Source organism: Saccopteryx leptura, chromosome 2, assembly GCF_036850995.1.
Source record: "Saccopteryx leptura isolate mSacLep1 chromosome 2, mSacLep1_pri_phased_curated, whole genome shotgun sequence".
NCBI lineage: Eukaryota > Metazoa > Chordata > Mammalia > Chiroptera > Emballonuridae > Saccopteryx > Saccopteryx leptura.
The window spans coordinates 315434619-315449814 of NC_089504.1; the positions used below are offsets into that span (position 1 = coordinate 315434619).

A 15196-nucleotide genomic window follows, 5' to 3' on the forward strand; every position below is an offset into this window, starting at 1 on the left:
CGGTACACGACATTCTTCCTTCGGCTTGCGGGTGAGCTGCAACCTTGTTTACTTGAGATTCAGTTGGTGCTTCCTGTCAGCTGTGCCAGTGCCAAGCCTGTCACTTTCTACGGCTTCTGCTCACCTGGAGTCTCCTCCCTTTCTCGGATCGGCAGGTCTGGAGCCACACCCAGCTTCCACACTGCACCCTCTCTTGCCTTTCGCCTCTAGGAACAGTGCCACCCTCCATCGGGTGGTTCAACGTAGAAACGGGGGCTCTGCCTTAGACCCTCCCTTTCTGTTAATTCCCACAAACACTCCTTAAGTTTACTTGCTAAACACCTGCTGGGTCTGTCCTCCTCACCGTGTCCCCCTGCTGGGATTCTGGGTCCAGTTATTGTCACTGTCATCATGGAGCTGCACCTCCTGAAGAGCCGTCCCTGGTCTCCCGAGATTCAGTCTCCCTTTGCGTCTTCTTCACACTGCAACCAGATGACCTAAAATGTACAGCCGGTGACATCACTTTTCTTAAAACCTTTCAATGGCTTCCTAGGCCCTTGGGATAAAGTCCAAATTTCTTAACTAGCTTACAAGGCCCTGGTCCATCTATCCAACTCCTCAGCTCTCTTCTGCCCTGCACGCACAGCCCTAACCACCCTCGGGCTCCTGCGCAGTCTGCTCTGGCTCCTGCGGCCTTTCCGCCTGCTGCTGCCTTGGCCTGGGTTCATTCTCCTTCCTGTTCTTTGCCTAGCTATTTTGGATTCCTCCCCTAGATATCAATTTCAGGGTCACTTCCCATAAAAAGCTTTCTCTACTTCCTTCTAGACTAGGTCAGATAATGGGCTTCTTTTGTGGAGCAGACAGAAGTCATCACATCATGCTTGCCCGTTGCCTTGTCTTTCTTCCCTTCTGAATAATAAACTGTAAGGCAGGGGTCCCCAAACTTTTTACACAGGGGGCCAGTTCACTGTTCCTCAGACCGTTGAAGGGCCGGACTATAAAAAAAACTATGACCAAATCCCTATGAACACTGCACATACCTTATTTTAAAGTAAAAAACAAAACAAAACAGGAACAAATACAATATTTAAAATAAAGAACAAGTAAATTTAAATCAACAAACTGACCAGTATTTCAATGGGAACTATGCTCCTCTCACTGACCACCAATGAAAGAGGTGCCCCTTCCAGAAGTGCGGCGGGGGCCGGATAAATGGCCTCAGGGGGCCGCATGCAGGCCGTAGTTTGGGGACCCCTGCTGTAAGGAGATGGGGAATATTGGGCTTATTTACCAGTCCCAGATCCCTAGTACAGTGCCGGCATGTTATGCATCAAGAGCACGTCTTTTTCTGTACCACCGATACTGACCACAAGCTGTACCTTGTCACTTGATCCAAGCTTCCTCGGGGCAGGACCAGATCGTGTTCATTGCACTGTATCTGGCACTTGTTTGAAGGAGTTTATTTCACCAATTTCTTTGGGCAGCTTTCTTGCACCAGAACTTATCCAAATATAGGAATGTCAATCTAAAAAGCTCTCTTAAGCCTGACCAGGAGGTGGCGCAGTGCATAGAGCGTCGGATTGGGATGCGGAAGACCCAGGTTCAAGACCCGGAGGTTGCCAGCTTGAGCGCCAGCTCATCTGGTTTGAGCAAAAGCTCACCAGCTTGGCCCCAAGGTCACTGGCTCGAGCAAGGGGTTACTCGATCTGCTGAAGGCCCACAGTCAAGGCATATATGAGAAAGCAATCAATGAACAACTAAGGTGTTGCAACAAAAAACTGATGATTGATGCTTCTCATCTCTCTCTGTTCCTGTCTGTCTGTCCCTATCTATCCCTCTCTCTGACTCTCTCTCTGTCCCTGTAAAATAAAATAAAAAAAATAAAAAAATAAAAATTTTAAAAAGCTCTCTTAAATAAGAGTAGAAAGTCATGTGATTAATTTCATAAATGTACCATAAAATATACATCCAAATGATCGTTGCCCATTTAGTATCGTCTGACATGAAGAGAAAGCAGTAAAGCATTTGTATTGGAGTTGGGTTGGCGTGGGCTTGAATTTCAGCTCTACCATTTAGTCACATCGTGGTCTTGGGCAAACCCCTTTCCTTCTCCGGGCCTCAACTTCCTTGTCTGAAAATGAGAACGCTTGCTTTGCAAGGCTGTTACAAAGATTTAAGGTGTATGAAACTCTCTGTTCCAGTACCTGTTATTTGGGAGTTGCTCTATAAATTTTAATGTACTTTCTCTTTTATTCCAACAATGCTGCCGTTACTAAAACATTCTTAGAATGTCCCTTTTGAAATAGTTTGCAGAGCTTGCTGCAGACCGTCAGAATACCTCAATAGGGGAAATCTTTTTCTTCTGAGAAACTGTTTCATTTTTGGAGGAACAACAGCTTGGTTCATAGAGTAAGTCCAAAATGGCTAACACCATTTTTGATAGTTAATAAAAGTAAGTTTGATTATAATGAGATTGTCTTTTGTAGTATCTAAATTGATACATAGTCTGGCTTGCTCACAGTTAGTACTTACAGCATATGCCATTCGACACATTAAAATTCAGGAGATTAACCATCAAAAAGTCTTTTGATTTGGAGTAGCACTGATAAAATCAAAGTGTTAGTAAGCTCAAGAGAGACATCTTTAATAATATTCTTAATCACAAGTTAACCATCACAATTTTACTTATAGCAAAGAAGAATTTAGGAAAAAATGATCCAAAGTGTTGCCCCATTTTCTTGTATTTATTTGGGCTATTCTTTTTCAGGTAGGTGTGCAGGAAGCAGTGGGTCTGAAATAGTGAAGAGGGGGTCTGTACTGTGACCTGGAGGCGCCTGGCATGTTCAGAGGCCTGTCCCTAGTGGAAGGGAGGAGCCGGCAGGGGGTGGACAGGAGGTAGAGAGAGATACTCGGTGATTATAGAGGCATACAGGACCGGCACAGCGTAATCCTCCCTCCTAGGCCAGGAGATCGGAGCACAAGTTAATCCCCGGACTAGAGAAAACATTAAAGGAAGTGGTTGGAGGAGGAGTTGGACAAAGTACCCCCAGGAAGTAGGGCAGCTGCATTCAAGTTCCAGGCCAGGGGCACCCCAAATTTACCTTTTGTGTGTGTGTGTTAGAATGATTCATGAAGAACCATGATGAAGAGGGTTGGCAGGGGCGGGGAGAGGGATGCATGAGTGTTCGCGCCTTTTGGGTGAGGGAGGAGGGGAAGCTTGCACGGCTCACTCCCTTTTACCAGAGGCTGGGCGTGGAGCTTTGTCACTCAGGCAAGTGGGACCGAGCCTGGCAGACAAGGTGCCATGTTAGTTAGACGTCACAGGGGCCTGTCAACTCAGAGTAAGCTTGCACTCTGAGGTGCTTCAGACGGGCAGCACGACACCGCCCCCGGTAGGGCTCTTGATGGACGCTGACGCTCTGAACCCGAAGGGGGCCCTCTGCCCTGCCTGTGGAGGACAGACCCTTGAGCCCGGGCTGCCCCTGAGGCCAAAAGCAAATGGTTGTTTAGTTTCTTTCGGTTAAACCTTTAATATCAAAATTAGATTTGAATTACTGTAAAAATGCAAAAATTAAAGACTTCGGTGTTATGAAAATTTAAGTGAAATACTTATTTCTCCTCTTAATTCTTTTCTATAAATTAGTTATTGGTCATCCTTTCTGGGTACTAGTTTTCTTAACGTCGGCCTGGTTAACAACAGTGACCTGAGCAGTGCCAGCAACGTGGACTAGAGATGTTTCTTACAGCAGTCAGCCATGTAAAGTGCTCCTTATGGTATAAATGACAGACATTTTAGAGACCTCTGTGTGAAACAGATGAACATAATTTGATAGTGCTTTTATTTCTGCAAGCCAAAAGTTTGCCTCATGCCACCGTTTCCCATTTGTGGTATCAGCAAATGTCTGACAGTGATATAAAAATAGGAGATTTAGATAAAACAGGAGAAGCAACTGAACAACAAATTTATTTCTGGTGAGTGACCTGAGTCATTTCTGCTGGACAGGAAAGATGCAGGACAGGTGCCGTCCTTGTTTCTCGCTGCCCTACCACGTGATCCCGACCTCAGTGACATGACCCAGTGTGGATCAGTTATGCCACTGTCCTGTGGGGTAGCAGTCCAACACAGGCCTCGCTGTGCTCAAATCAGGGTGCTGGCAAGGACTGCACTTCTGGAGGCTCCAGGGGACAACTATGTCCTTGCCTTTCCAGCTTCTAGAAGGTCCCCCTGTTCCTGACATCCGTCTTCAAAGCCAGGAGGGTTGCATCTCTCTCTGCCCATCATTCCGTAGTCAGATGTGCCTCTCAACACCTCCACCATCCATAATAATCCACCCAGATCTGGGCTCTAAGCTTGGTCACATCTGCCAAGTAACATACTCTCAGGTTCTGGGGATTAGGATGTGACATTTTAGAGGGCATTATTCTCCCTGCCATTATGTGGAAATAGTCAGCACAGTGTTTCATTCAGAGAAAGTATTTTTAAAACATCCTTATAATTGGTTAGATGTCTTTAAGAAGCTTTCAGTTGGGTATTTTATAGGGAAGAGTTGTACATATTTTTTTTAAAACCCCATTTTATCTGTTTGGATTTGAACCTCCTTATTAAAGCTAACTTCATTCTCCTTTGTTTACTTTGATAGTGATAACCTGCTAAGGAGAGCAGCCTGTCAAGAAGCTCAGGTAATGCTGTTGACCGGGAAACCATTAAAAGCACCTTATCTCCGTCCTGCAGATAACTTGGGCTTGCTCAGTTCCTCGTATCCTGAGGTCTGACTGTTTTTGCCCACTATCAGGGGATGCATCAGGCGAAGGAAGTTAACCATCTGGTGAAGAGCAGCTCCAAGGCCCACCTCTTTAGGCTTGTTTACTTCTGGCTCAGTCCTAGGAGCACGTGGGCGGGCGGTAGCTCTGGGAATCGGGTCCTGCCTGCCCTTGTTCTTGAGGATGGGGCTAATCTCTGAATCATCCCAGGCCCGAATAACTCCCGGGGATATCAGTTCAGAGCAGGCGTTCCCTCTCAAAGTCAAATCTTAAAACTGTTGGTTCGTATTTTTAAAGCCTGTCTCTTCTAGCACAGCTGACTCATCCCATGTGCACTGTAATCCCAGTCCCATGATCAAGCGCTTAAATATTCATGTATTCGCCATATTAGTTACAGTTGAGTTGTAAATATTTTCAAGTTCAAGACCACATTTTTGTTCCCTCCCCTCCAGATGTGTCCAATATAACTTGCAGGTGCATATTCATGACTGAGTTGCCTTTTTGTTACATGTCATTTAAGTTTGTGATGTCAGAAATACCAGGAAAGAAACAGGAAGTCAAGAAGGTATGATGCATGTAGTAGCAGACGTGGATGGCAATCCTGACACATTTTTGTGAATGACAACAACAATAGATACTATTAGTAAACTCCTCTCTTTAGTGGTTGTGTAGCTGTTCTAAATCTGTGTTTTCAGGATTTGATGACTGTTTTGCTTGTTTTAGCTCATGGCTCTAAATTGTTTTGGAAATTATCTCAAATAAATTTTATATTAAAGTTGAGGTATTCCCCACCCCAAGCTAATTTTCTTTTCATTTTAAAAAAAAATCTATTTAAGTAAGAGATAAAGAGGCAGAGACACACATGTGCCCCAATCTGAGCCACCTGGCAAGCCCCATACTGGGTGATGCTCTGCCCATCTGGGGCCACTGCTGCACTGCTCAGCAACCGAGCTATTTTTAGGTCCTAAGGCAAGGCCATGGGGCCATCCTCAGTGCCTGGGGCCAACTTACTCAAACTGTTTGAGCCATGGCTGTGGCAGGGAGGGAGAGAGAGAGAGAGGAGGGAGAGGATTGGAGAAGTAGATGGTCACTTTTGTGTGCCCTGACCGGGAATCAAACCTGGAACTTCCACATGTTGGGCTGACACTCTACCACTGAGCCAACTGGCCAAACGGCCCCAAACTAATTTTCATTAGCTACTAGAAAATTATCTTGGGAGAGGCATGCTTTCTTTCTCTCTTTAAGAAAGAATGGTCATAGGGCCCTCCCTTTCTTAAGATAGAAGCCTCCACCTCTGTTCTGAATTCCATCTCCTCTTACGTTTTCAGAGACCATGTTCCTTGAGTTGTTGTTCCCTTTATAAACGTCCCTCTTCTCACTGTTCTGAGTCTCCACTTCCAACACACACTTAGTTCCTTCTATCTGACTAAAGTGAGTGCATCCTCGGAGCCTCCTCTAGTTCCTCTTCCTGTTTAGGTTATGTCCTTTCCTTTACAGTCTAAATTCTTGAAAGTGTATGACTTTTTTAATGTCATGTAAGCTTAGCTCACTATCATCTTCACTGCTGTAAACCCTAGGCTTGAGTTGCAAGTAAAAATTCTAGAGACCAGAAATCCAGACACGAGGAATGATCTGGAACTGCAGGTCTGGAATCGCGCAGGCATGAGAACGTGGTTAATTATATTATGTCAGCCACACTCCAGAATGGTAGGGGTAGAACAAGAACAAATTATATTTGGAGATTTAGCAGCAAAATGTCAAGATCTAATTCAGGAAGAGTTTAAACAGAACAGAAATTATAATGTACAGATTTTTTTTTAAACAAAGAAATTGTGTCTTTTTGAAGTATGGAGACAAAGTTTATTTTTCTAAAGCAAGAAAGAGACAATGGTGAGACAGGATCTCCAGTGGGCTGTCAGGAGGAGGCTGTCAAGACTTAGAGTCAGCTATTTAATAAAAACCTTGTTATTAACTTTCACTTTTCCCTCTATTTACTTTGAAATTCTGTGCCAGAATTCTGCCTTCTCGGCCCAGACTTGCTCCCCACCATCTAAGACTCAAAATTTAGCCCTTTGCAGTGCTTTCTTGTTCATCCTTCTTATTGCTCTTGTCCCGTCGGATGGGAGAGCAGAAGCTCCATTAGTCCCCGCACCCAGACCTCTGTCCTCGTCCCTCCTCTGCTCTGTAGAGCTGACAACGCAGGAAAAGTGTGGGTGCTGCAGATCGATGTCAATTCTAGGCTGTCATATATTAACATTGTGACTTTGACTTAATCCTTCTGAATCCTGCTTTTCTAATCTATTAAAATGGGAATATTTAAGACCTCGACGTCTGAGAACTAAGAATAATGTGTGAAAGCGGTCGTCAGTAGGTGCACAGTAAACATTAATTGCATTTCTTTTCCTGTGACAGCTGATGCTGTTCAGTTATCACACAGGGTAGCAAGGAGCAGGAGGCAGACAGAGTATTAGGTTTATTTTATATATATAGACATATAAAGATATGAAGATTAATTGGTACCACAAAGAGTCCTCATGAATAACTGTTAGTAATAAGCTGAAATAGAAAACGATTGCACCTTGAAAACTAAAGACACATAGATTAAAATTTGTCTTGTGTGTTTATAATAAATCTATCCATATCTTATGGAGAAGACAAAAGTTACCTCTAGTAAATCAGGGTTTGTCTATTACAATATCAAATTCCAAATTCGGCTCATTAATAAAGGTACACTTCTTTGTTGTAGTTTATTGTGTTTTTGTTAATATGAAATAATAAAAGAACATTTTTTTCCCCCTACAGTAGATAGTGTATCTTCTGGAAGTAAATTCTTTTGGAATGAAAGAATATGTGTGATCACTAACTGAATGAAAGGACATTTACTTAAAAGTTTTCCTTTTTCCTCCTTAGGTGTTTGGCAATCAACTCATTCCTCCCAATGCACAAGTGAAGAAGGCCACCGTCTTCCTCAATCCTGCAGCTTGCAAAGGGTAAGTGATTGGTTATGTATTCAGTAGGTGATTTGATACATATTCAGTTTTTACTGCCTCAGGCACTAAAAATAGCTCAGTTGTGAGCATGGCCACAGATGGGCAGAGCATCAGCTCCAGATATAGGTTGCCAGGTGGATCCCGGTCAGGGTGCATGTGGGAAGTCTGTCTATCTCCCTCCTCTCATTTGAAAAGAAGAAAAAATAAATGAAAGAATGAAGACTAAGTAAATGTGGATGTAAAAGTAAGATATTCGGCTAGTGGACTGTTTTGAAAGTACTAGTTTGTTTCTAATGTGACAGTTGGAAACATTTTGGTAAAAGACAGGTCAACTGACTGGTATGTTTAACATTTATTCAGCCTCAAGACTATGCCATTGGGGACTTTTTGCAACTTCCGCATCCCTGATTCCTATGCTTTTTCAAATCCTGACCTGATTTGGACAAGAATCACTATCAGAGTGATGTGTGTGACACTTAAAAAATACAAAAACTCTTCTAAGGGCTTTTAAACTACTTCTCTTATCACAAGGCATCACAATCATGTCATTTTCCCCCCTCTGACTTAGCAGGGGTGGGTTTATTCATTCATTCATTTGTGCGTTAATTCACCAAATACTATTAAGCATGTTCTACCTGTGCCAGACGTATTCCTAGAGGCCAGGGGATTCGGGGACTAATGAGATTTGGTGTCTGTTTTTACAAGGCCTCTAGTCTGGTCCCTAAGGTTGTCTTGCAAAACACACTAATCATCATGCAAAGCCAGGGGTGTGCATAGAGCTGGGGCAGCACAGGGAAGGGCGTGACCTGCCTGGGAGTCCGGTGCAAGCTGCTGATCATCCAACAGTGAGATGGTTTCTAACTGTTCTCTATCCTAGAAGAAATGTGGCCCTCATGGAAAAGGACTGCTCTTTCTCCAGGGATTTTACTGCAGGTTTGAAACTTAAGAAATGGAGATAGTATTTGAAATTATTACAAATGATGCAGTTTCTCCCCCAAAGGTTGTGTCTGCTGTGTTAGACTTAAACAATATTGTTTGGATCAGTCTGTGCCCTGGGGCCATATGAAAACTGTTACAGTGAATACATTATCTTCCTTCCGCCACTGGAGCCTAAACAAATTCCTTGAGGACTCAATACAGCCCACTTAACTTACAAGGATTTTTGTCTGCTTTGTCTTGCAGTATCTCCAGCTCCCTCGCCTCTCTAGTATGTAGTAGGTGCTCAGTGAATACATACTTGGTGAATGAATCCGACCTTGTAGCCTGAGTGGAGCCACGTGGTGTACATTATTCCTCTAGAGGAACTGGGCTGGGAACTGAAGCATCCCAGTGGATAAGAGCTTATTGTGTTAGACAAAGGGTAACAGACTCCTGGAGGCTCCCGAGTGAGGGAGTCGGTTCCTATCCATAGACACTCATTTCTCATTGATAAACCTCCTGTACTTGAACAAAGTAAAGGGAAGCGTGTTCCTTAGTCTGATCCTTGTTCAGCACTAGAGAGAGTGGTTGGGCTTTTTGTTCCTCGTCTTCAGAACTTTGGTAAAATATTTGTATGTTTTCCTTTGTCTACAGCAAAGCAAGGACTTTGTTTGAAAAAAATGCTGCTCCGATTTTACACTTATCTGGCATGGACGTGACTGTCGTTAAGGTGAGGACTGCACCACAGGGTTGATTTCCTCCACGCTACTGCTCCTCATAACGTAGCCTCTTCTCTGGGCTTTTTCACAGAAATCGCTTAAGACGAGAACAGAGAATTCAAGGTTGTGTACTTGTTCTGATAGTTCATCAAAGCAATTCCTTTGTTAAAAAGCATTGTCGGCTTTTCATTTTCAGAGTAGGATTAGATGGGGGTGTCAACTTGATTCCTTTCGTGTGAAGATATTTGTCTTTTGGAAGATGAAAATTGTTATAACTGTAAGAACTCTTTAAAAAAACAAACTGCGAGTTTGAGTAATTAATTTCTTGCTAGTTCTGCAGACGGGTAAATTTTTTTTGTCTGGTGAAGAATTATCTCTGGTGAGGAATTTTACATGGTAAAGCTTCAGAATTGGCAAGATTTAGGTGAGAAGAAAAGTGGACAAAAATAAGTTGCAGGGAATTATGTTATCTCAGAAGATGTGTTTAAGACTACACTTTATTAATTGAATTTATTTTGGTGACATTGGTCAATAAATTTACATGGGTTTCCGGTGCAAGATATTTTAAAAATCAATCTTTTCTGTCTTTTGCCCGGACCACTTCATCCATTAACACTTATTAAAATTGTTGACCTATTTAGATTTATCTCCATACTATGTAGCTATCTATTGGTCATAACAAACAGCCTTGACAGCTGGTATTCTGTGTGAGTCTGTTGGTCAGCAGTCTGTGTTCAGAGCGGTTCTTTTGTATCTCCTTATTTAGCTTTATGTCTATTAAAATTCAATATTTGGTTTTAGAGGCGGTGGCTTAGATGGTTCATTTAGTCTACATATGTATCTGCGATGAGATATCAGTGGAAATGGTGGTGCCTGGGTACATTTTGACTAACTTGAATCCTACATGTGCTTTGTGTATGGTATTCCTACGTGCAAGGGTAGCTTCCTTTGGTTAGCACAGTACAGTTAGGAGTGGTTACCTTGCTAGTTGCTTGACATACAGCTTTGCAACAGTATTGTGGGGAAGCTATGATTGTGCCCTCCCCTAATACACATAGTTCCACTGATTAGGCAGTTAAGATCCCGAGGGTTGACGGCCAACTCAGCCAAATAGTAGCAGAGCTGAGACTTCACCTAGGTCTCTTGGGATCCTAAATTGGTGCTCTTTTCAGTCCCTTTGCCTCTATTCATTTGCATCTATACTGGACTTCCTGCTTTCAGATGGAAGGCGCTGGTACATGATGTCATAGAGTCTGCACTGGACTGGGAAGGGGTCCTGTGACAAGTTGACTGGATGGGTTCTGTGGGCCCTTCCAGCTCCAAAAGTGCAAAACTATGCAAGCCACATATAGTTGCTTTGTTAGCTGTTTAGTGTTTCCTGTCTATCCATTAGGTGGAATTTAAGAAAAGATTCAATGTACAACTTTAAAGAAAAAAACTTGTATTTTGAAACCTTTCACAGGTGGCCCTAGGATTATAAATTTACCAAAGGCTTCCTTTGTATTTCAGACAGATTATGAGGGCCAAGCCAAGAAACTCCTGGAACTGATGGAAAACACCGATATGATCATTGTTGCCGGGGGAGATGGGACACTGCAGGAGGTAGGGCCACTTTGTGGTTTGACACCACTTGAAAAGTGAGGAAGGGCCCTGGCCGGTTGGCTCAGCGGTAGAGCGTCGGCCTGGCGTGTGGGGGACCCGGATTCGATTCCCGGCCAGGGCACATAGGAGAAGCGCCCATTTGCTTCTCCACCCCCCCCCCTTCCTCTCTGTCTCTCTTCCCCTCCCGCAGCCAAGGCTCCATTGGAGCAAAGATGGCCCGGGCGCTGGGGATGGCTCCTTGGCCTCTGCCACAGGTGCTAGAGTGGCTCTGGTCGCGGCAGAGCGACGCCCCGGAGGGGCAGAGCATCGCCCCCTGGTGGGCAGAGCTTCACCCCTGGTGGACGTGCCGGGTGGATCCCCGTCGGGCGCATGCGGGAGTCTGTCTGACTGTCTCTCCCCGTTTCTAGCTTCAGAAAAATACAAAAAAAAAAAAAAGAAAAAAAGAAAAGAAAGGTGAGGAAGGCAGACAGTTGATCTTAGAGCATTGGCATGATGCGGATATAATTTAAGGAAATTCTTTTTTATTTATTTTTTTTGTATTTTTCTGAAGTTGGAAACGAGGAGGCAGTCAGACTAGACTCCCGCATGTGCCCTACCGGGATCCACCTGGCATACCCACCAGGGGGCGATGCTCTGCCCATCTGGGGCGGTGCTCTGTTGCAACCAGGGCCATTCTAGTGCCTGAGGCAGAAGCCATAGAGCCATCCTCAGCGCCTGTGCCATCTCTGCTCCAGTGGAGCCTCGGCTGCGGGAGGGGAAGAGAGAGACCGAGAGGAAGGAGAGGGGGAGGGGTGGAGAAGCAGATAGACGCTTCTCCTGTGTGCCCTGGCCGGGAATCAAACCCGGGACTCCCGCACACCAGGCCAACGCTCTACCACTGAGCCAACCGGCCAGGGCCTAGGAAATTCTTTATAATCCATTTCTAGGATTGTTTCTGAAACAAGTATGACATTATGTTTTTCTCATGCGCTGTTTTTTTTAAGTCAGATAAAACTGAATAAAATAGGAAACCAAATGGTGGGTGGTGGGCACAATAAGCTTTTTATATATTGAAGATAGCTTATATGGGAGTAGTAGTTTCACCTATGATGAATGTGTCTTATAAAATAAACAAAGATTCCCTTAAAAGGGGCCTCTGCCCATTCTCGCTTCATTTCTGTCATGTGTTTTGTGAACTCCTAAGAGTACACTCAGAGGCAGAGGTCTTCATGTTCAGATGTGCACATCTGCCTTGTTCTAAAATTTCACATCTGTAATGCTTACTCGGTCCAGGAAGGGTTATCTTTTGTGTAATCTATGAGAACAGCACATTTATACCCATCTTCTAGAACAGGGGTCCCCAAACTTTTTACACAGGGGGCCAGTTCACTGTCCCTCAGACCGTTGGAGGGCCGGACTATAAAAAAAAACTATGAACAAATCCCTATGCACACTGCACATATCTTATTTTAAAGTAAAAAAACAAAACTGGAACAAATACAATATTTAAAATAAAGAACAAGTAAATTTAAATCAACAAACTGACCAGTATTTCAATGGGAACTATGGGCCTGCTTTTGGCTAATAAGATGGTCAATGTCCGGTTCCATATTTGTCACTGCTAGCTGTAACAAGTGATATGACGTGCTTCCGGAGCCGTGACGCGTGCGTCCCGCATCACTGGAAGTAGTACTGTACGTGAGCGATGCCGCCACATACAGGACTCCAGGAGCACAGGATGCGGATGACCACTAATGAAAGAGGTGCCCCTTCCAGAAGTGCGGCGGGGGCCGGATAAATGGCCTCAGGGGGCTGCATGCGGCCCGCGGGCCGTAGTTTGGGGACCCCTGTTCTAGAACATAAAGCCTGGTTTGCTAATGTCCTTATTGTACCATGGGCCTTGGGTCCAGAATGAGATTTAGTTTAGCTCTGATCCTGTTGGAGAGCTCTCTGTGTTTCAAGAGCCAGTACATCTTTTGACATAGTTTCTAGGAAGAAAACAGGAACAAGTCTGTGGACCATGAAAATGGAATCCAGTTCTTTTGTGATAAAGGGAATACACGTTGTTTATAATTTTTTTTTTAACATTTGTAGGTTATTACTGGAGTTCTTCGAAGAGCAGACGAGGTAAGCTTTTAAGAAGAGTGATTGCATTTTAGCTTTTACATTTCTGTTTTGTTTTTTTTAAAGGGAGAGAGTGAAGGGGAAGAGAGATGAGAAGCATCAACTCGTAATTACGTCACTTTTAGTTGGTCATTGATTGCTTTTCATACGTGCCTTCACTAGGGGGACTCGAGCCAAACTGATGACCCCTTGCCCAAGCCTTGGGCTTGAAGTCAGTGACCTTGTGCTTTAAGTCAGTGACCTTTGGGCTCAAGCCAGTGACCATGGGATCATGTTGATGGTCCCGTGCTCAAGCCGATGAGCCTCGCTCTAGCTGGATGAGGCCGCCCTCTAGCCAGTGACCTTCCTTCTTTTAGCTTTTTCCTCACTTTATATTTTAGGGTGGGCACAAGTTCTTCTTCTTGGATTTTAGAAAGACAAATATGGCTGCCTGTGTCCCTGGACACTTTTATTAACCCATGGTGGACTTTTCTGCTTTGGGAACCCAGAGTATCCCATAGCTTTTACCAAGAGTTCTTTAAAATATACAAGTTTTCTATACAATCTTTTTTCAAAGGATTCCTTTATAAATTGTGGTACATTCATATACGGGAAGCCACACAGAAGTTAAATGAAGGAACTAGATTTATAACTATTTACATGGTGGGATCTAAAAAAATGGTGAGTAGAAAAGGCTGGTAGCCAGTGGAGATTATGCATTTCTACAAAGTTTTAAAATGTACAAAACAAGCATCCTGTTAATGGATGCCTGGTGTAGTAAGGGGATAACACCATGGACGGAAATGCCTCACTCAACCTCGGGATGATGGCTTCCCCTGGCAGGGGACAGAGAGGAGCAGGATGAGACGTGACTTCAGTTGTATCTGTAGCATTTTATTTCTAAAGTATCTGAAACAAATACAGCAAAATATTTGTTACATCGGGCTCTTGGATGTATGAGTGTGTGTGATGTTATTTTAGATATTTTTCTACAATGGTTTAAAATATTTTGCAAACAACAAGAAAGAAGACCCTTCCTGGTCCCTTTGGTACTAACAGTGGATTGTCCTCAAAATAGCCTTTAGGAACCTTAGTGTCTCTTTATTCATGGTATTTCAATCAGTGCCAGTGCCGTTACCTTCTGCTACTCAGACTTCCTCACGCTCTCTGCCTTATTCATACTTGAGATAGTTGATCCAGTGCTGCACCTGTCATCCACTACTGTACCTATGTCAGATATTTTCAGTTGAATTTTATCTTCAACTTTTTCATTTAGTGTGACAACATAACAGTCTCTATCACAGTTGCGCGCCTTTCTTTAATATCTTTAAGACCCCTCTTTTTTTTAACTAAATTTCTTTCAACCAGTTGCTATTAATGCGTACCAAAATATTTCCTTCAAATTCAAAGTCATGTTGTTTTTATGGACTGCCCATTTAAAGAAACAAAACAACTGCTTGGCTAGTATTGCCTGTTTGCTGGTCTAGGGCGTGGAAGGGAGGCAGGGAGGTGGACCCAGGGTCACTGACTGTTACTTGTCATAAGAGACACATCTGTCCCTCTGTGTTCAGCCTGACTTTCTGACCGTCACAATAAAACTTGTCTCTTCTTTTTTCTCCCCAGGCTACCTTCAGCAAGATTCCCATCGGATTTATCCCCCTGGGACAGACCAGTACTTTGAGTCAGACTCTCTTTGCCGAAAGTGGAAACAAAGTCCAGTAGGTCGTCACCGTGATGGAGCATTTGTGGCTGAGCAAGCCTGGGAATGGGAGATTGCAAGCTGCACTTGGGAGACTGTGCAGCTGCCAGCCCACACAGCCTGGGAGCCAACAGAGTTAGCGTGTCTCTAAGCAGGGGGCCCTGAGAAGGCCAAAGGCAAAATAAGGGATGGCTCTCTGTTAACCCCTTGTTTATATTTTGGGGCTGGGGAAGAAATAGCTTTCCTTTAAACCAGCCAATCAGTTTTTATTAAAATTTCACAGGTTCGTGTTGGTTCCTCCCACTAACCAGTCAGATACTTCTTCTAGGCTAGACTGACAACTAGCAAACCTTAAAGCAGAAGCATAGAAGCACCTCCCCCCAGCGCGGGGATGACAATGCCCTGGGGAGATTCTAAGTGGCTAGAAATTGAGTGGGAGGGCTGAG

At 43.9% G+C, this 15196-nt stretch overlaps 1 protein-coding gene across 2 annotated transcripts in view; it reads left to right on the top strand.

Moving 5' to 3' along the window:
* AGK (acylglycerol kinase) overlaps positions 1 to 15196 on the top strand; it is a 60536-nt gene that overhangs the window by 21197 nt on the left and 24143 nt on the right. For both annotated transcript variants that reach the window (XM_066362894.1, XM_066362895.1), the window contains 6 exons: positions 4620 to 4659; positions 7651 to 7730; positions 9303 to 9378; positions 10877 to 10969; positions 13043 to 13075; positions 14675 to 14769. In XM_066362894.1, coding sequence (XP_066218991.1) covers positions 4620 to 4659; positions 7651 to 7730; positions 9303 to 9378; positions 10877 to 10969; positions 13043 to 13075; positions 14675 to 14769 — 417 coding nt within the window. The remainder of the gene's footprint in view (positions 1 to 4619; positions 4660 to 7650; positions 7731 to 9302; positions 9379 to 10876; positions 10970 to 13042; positions 13076 to 14674; positions 14770 to 15196) is intronic.